A 3,444-nucleotide genomic window follows, 5' to 3' on the forward strand; every position below is an offset into this window, starting at 1 on the left:
GTACTAACTTAAAACTAGGGAAAGAAAGAAAATGATAGAGGGATAGAGAATCTAGAAAAAATGAACACAGTAAGGAGTGAAATACCTGGGGTTTTTCCGGACTTCACAATTTTGGGTGGGATACGACGTTGAACCTTTTCTCTAAAGCAGTGGTTCTTAACCTTGCTGGAGGTACCGAACCCCATCAGTTTCATATGAGCATTCACCGAACCCCTTTTAATTGGAAAAATAAAATATAATTTTTCAAATTCAAAACATACGTATATATTTTATTGATCCACAAAATAAACAAAACCATTATAGAACAAAACATTACGAACAAAGAACAAAATTTAAAATCAGTGTGACTGCTGCTGTTGCCTTTTAGACACCAGTTCGGAAATGCGAGGCTTTACCTTGGAAAGTGCCACTCGCATGTCATTTTCGCAACTATGTCTGTTCCTTTTCTTCGTTTTAATGTCCAGCATCCTCGAAAAGGATTGCTCGCAAAGATATGTTGTCACAAACGGTATCAAAATCTCCAGAGCTTTCTTCGCAATAGCAGAGTACGTTACTATTTGGTGGCACCAAAACGATGAGAGCGTTGTTGTTTTGAAGAGTTGCTGTTGAACCTGGCTCTGCTGAATTTCAATGATTTCATCCAGGTATGTATCATTGACATCTGTTTTCTCAACATCAAACGTAAACGGCTGCCTCACCCATGCTGGATATAACTCTCTTGAAGGGAAGTACCCTTCAAGAGACTTTGCAAGCTCGTCTAAGTGCATGGAAATTGCGTGCTTCAGTTCCCCCGATACAGAAATATCTCCGATTCCAGGCACATCATAATTCTTATTTACACATTCGTCTAGCAGGGTAAAGTTTGCAAAGTTACCGTTTTCTATTCGTCGTTTCCACAACGGTAGCTTTTTTTGAAACGCCTTCAGGGCTTCTTCCGCTTCGATGATGTTGACACCACCGCCCTGCATCTGTTGATTCAGATGATTGAGAGCTGCGAAGATATCAGCCATGTACGCAAGCATGAGAATAAATTCAGAATTTTTGAAGCAATCTGCATGACCATGTTGGTGCTCTTGCAAAAACAGGGCTAATTCCTCACGTAGGGCAAAAACACGATTCAGAACCTGTCCCCGGGATAACCACCGAACGTTTGAATGGTACAGAAGTACCTCGAATTCAGACCCCATTTCTTTACACAACTCCTTGAAGATGCGGTGCCTCAGAGCACTATTTCGCACATAGTTCACGCATTCCACTACAATTTTTAAGACTTCTGCCAGTTTTGGAGGCATGGTTTTTGTTGCCAACGCATGCCTGTGTAGAATACAATGTGTAACAACGATGTGTGGTGCATCGGCTTTCACTAGCGCACCAAAACCAGACTTTCTTCCCAGCATGGCTGGGGCTCCATCCGAACAAACTGCAGAAACCATATCCCACGAAAGATTATTTTCTTTGAAGAAGTCATCCACAAGTTTCTTTACATCGGCTGCCTTAGTTGTTGTTGTAAGAGGCTTACATAATAAAAAATCTTCCTTTATAACGTCGTCTTTCACATAGCGCACAAATACTGCAAGCTGACTTAGACTGGAAACGTCTGTAGTTTCGTCGAGTTGAAGGCTGAATTTTGCCGGGCTTGAAATCAGATCTGCAACTACTTGGGCCAAGATATCTTTGCTCATGTCGTCTATTCTGTCACTGATGGTGTCATTTGAAAGAGGAATTTGGGATAACTTAACTTCAGCCGCTTTTCCCAGCATGATATTCGCCATCTTCAACACGGCTGGTTTTATGAGTTTTTCACCAATATTGTGTGGTTTGCCCTGCTTTGCGATAAGGTAAGCGACTTCGTACGATGCTGTAAGGATCGGTTTATCGATGGGTACAAAGCCGAGGACAGGCAGACTACCCTTTTCATCAAATCTGGCCCTCTTCACCTTGAATTCAGCGAGTGTTGTATTTTTGTAATTTCCATGCAGATTAAAGAAGTGTTCTCTTAGTTTTGCCGGTGCTAGACTAGAATTGCTCAACTTGGCATTGCAAATCATGCAACAAGGACGCTGACTCCCATCACGTTCCGTTATACATGTGAATCCATATTGTACATATTCGTCCGACCACTTTCTTTTTTTGCTCGACATAGTATGAAGGGATTAAAATATTAAAAAAGAAATCACACGACGTACAATCACGACAGTCACAATTTGAATACTGGGCGCACCAAATTTCCTGCAGCATAGAAAGGCCAAGCGATGTTGCGTGATCACCCGCAGCCAATGATAGCCGAGTGGGGCGTGTCATCACGAACGTATGAGTCGGGTGTGTGCTTGACCGTCTTGCAGGTCGTTTATACGTGTATTCGATTGGGACCTCTTCACTTCGTTTCAGTTAGAGAGTAGTAGAAGTTAGAGAGTAAGAGAAGTTAGTTTCCCAATAGAACACACGTTATGTAGCATTAGTTTTCGAAACCAATACGGTTTCTACGTCACGATGACGTCAGGTGGTTGACCTCCGCCGAACCCCTGAGACTGACTCGCCGAACCCCAGGGGTTCGGTCGAACCCAGGTTAAGAACCACTGCTCTAAAGTCTCTCGTCGTAGGTTTCTCTTTGCACGTCGTTAATACACTTCAGTTTCCCAATCATATATTTGATATGTTTTGGACATGTCTAGCATGTATGTCTCTATTGTAAATAAAATTAAGAGAAAAAACGTTGGTGTATAGCTTATAAACAAATACCGATAAAACCACTGAATAAGGTCTTAGGTTCCTGTTTCACTACCGAGCTGGTGAGATGAAATTTTCCGGGTTTTCTTCGTGTCTAAAACCTAAATAGGTGCAAGGAAGTGTAAAAGACCTCCTGGGAGGCATCCTGTCAGATTGCTAATGTGTTTCGTTGTCTTGTGGCTGTACGCCATATTAATGTATATTAAATTAAGTATAGTTTTAGTCCTTTCCTTTGTTCTTTGTTTCTTCTTCCTTCCAGAACTTTCCTTTCTAACTCTTTTCCCTTGGGTGGGGTGACCGATTCTTGGACCACATAGGGCTAATCAGTGAAAGAAATAACATTCCTGGACCCAGACTACGTGGTGGACAGACGTCGAATTTGGTGCTCCAGGTCGCGAATAACAACGACTGGAGAATTAGAGAAAGTTTGTGAATAGGATTTTTACCGTTTTATCCGCTCCATTAATGGTGGGCGCACCTGCCTATACTGCCTTTCTAATGTGTAGTTTGCGGCTGCTTTGTGCCCGAGTAACTTATCTAGCAAAAATGGCACGTAGCATCATGGGAAAAAAGGCGGAGCTTGGGAACGCGACCGAGCGTACGCTAGCTCTCGCTTCCTGTAGTTTGCGGCGGCTCTAAGAGCAGGATAACCATATTTTTTTATTGTTCAAACCGGAACAGTTTTTAAGAGTGTGAAAAATGGCTCTAAAAATAGCT

The 3,444-nt window shown here is 42.3% G+C and overlaps 1 protein-coding gene across 1 annotated transcript; it reads right to left on the reverse strand.

Annotated features, from left to right (window-relative positions):
* Positions 1-338: 338 nt before the first annotated feature.
* Positions 339-2,141, reverse strand: LOC136989837 (protein FAM200C-like). The gene has a single exon (XM_067288121.1). It carries the CDS (start codon positions 2,139-2,141, stop codon positions 339-341), a length of 1,803 nt encoding a protein of 600 aa, XP_067144222.1.
* Between the last annotated feature and the right edge of the window lie 1,303 nt (positions 2,142-3,444).

Source organism: Centruroides vittatus, unplaced genomic scaffold (genome assembly GCF_030686945.1).
Source record: "Centruroides vittatus isolate TY-2023 unplaced genomic scaffold, ASM3068694v2 scaffold_769, whole genome shotgun sequence".
Taxonomy (NCBI): Eukaryota; Metazoa; Arthropoda; class Arachnida; order Scorpiones; family Buthidae; genus Centruroides; species Centruroides vittatus.

Bases quoted from the DNA above. Each gene is read 5' to 3' on its own strand.
- LOC136989837 (XM_067288121.1), bottom strand. From the start codon at position 2,141: ATGTCGAGCAAAAAAAGAAAGTGGTCGGACGAATATGTACAATATGGA.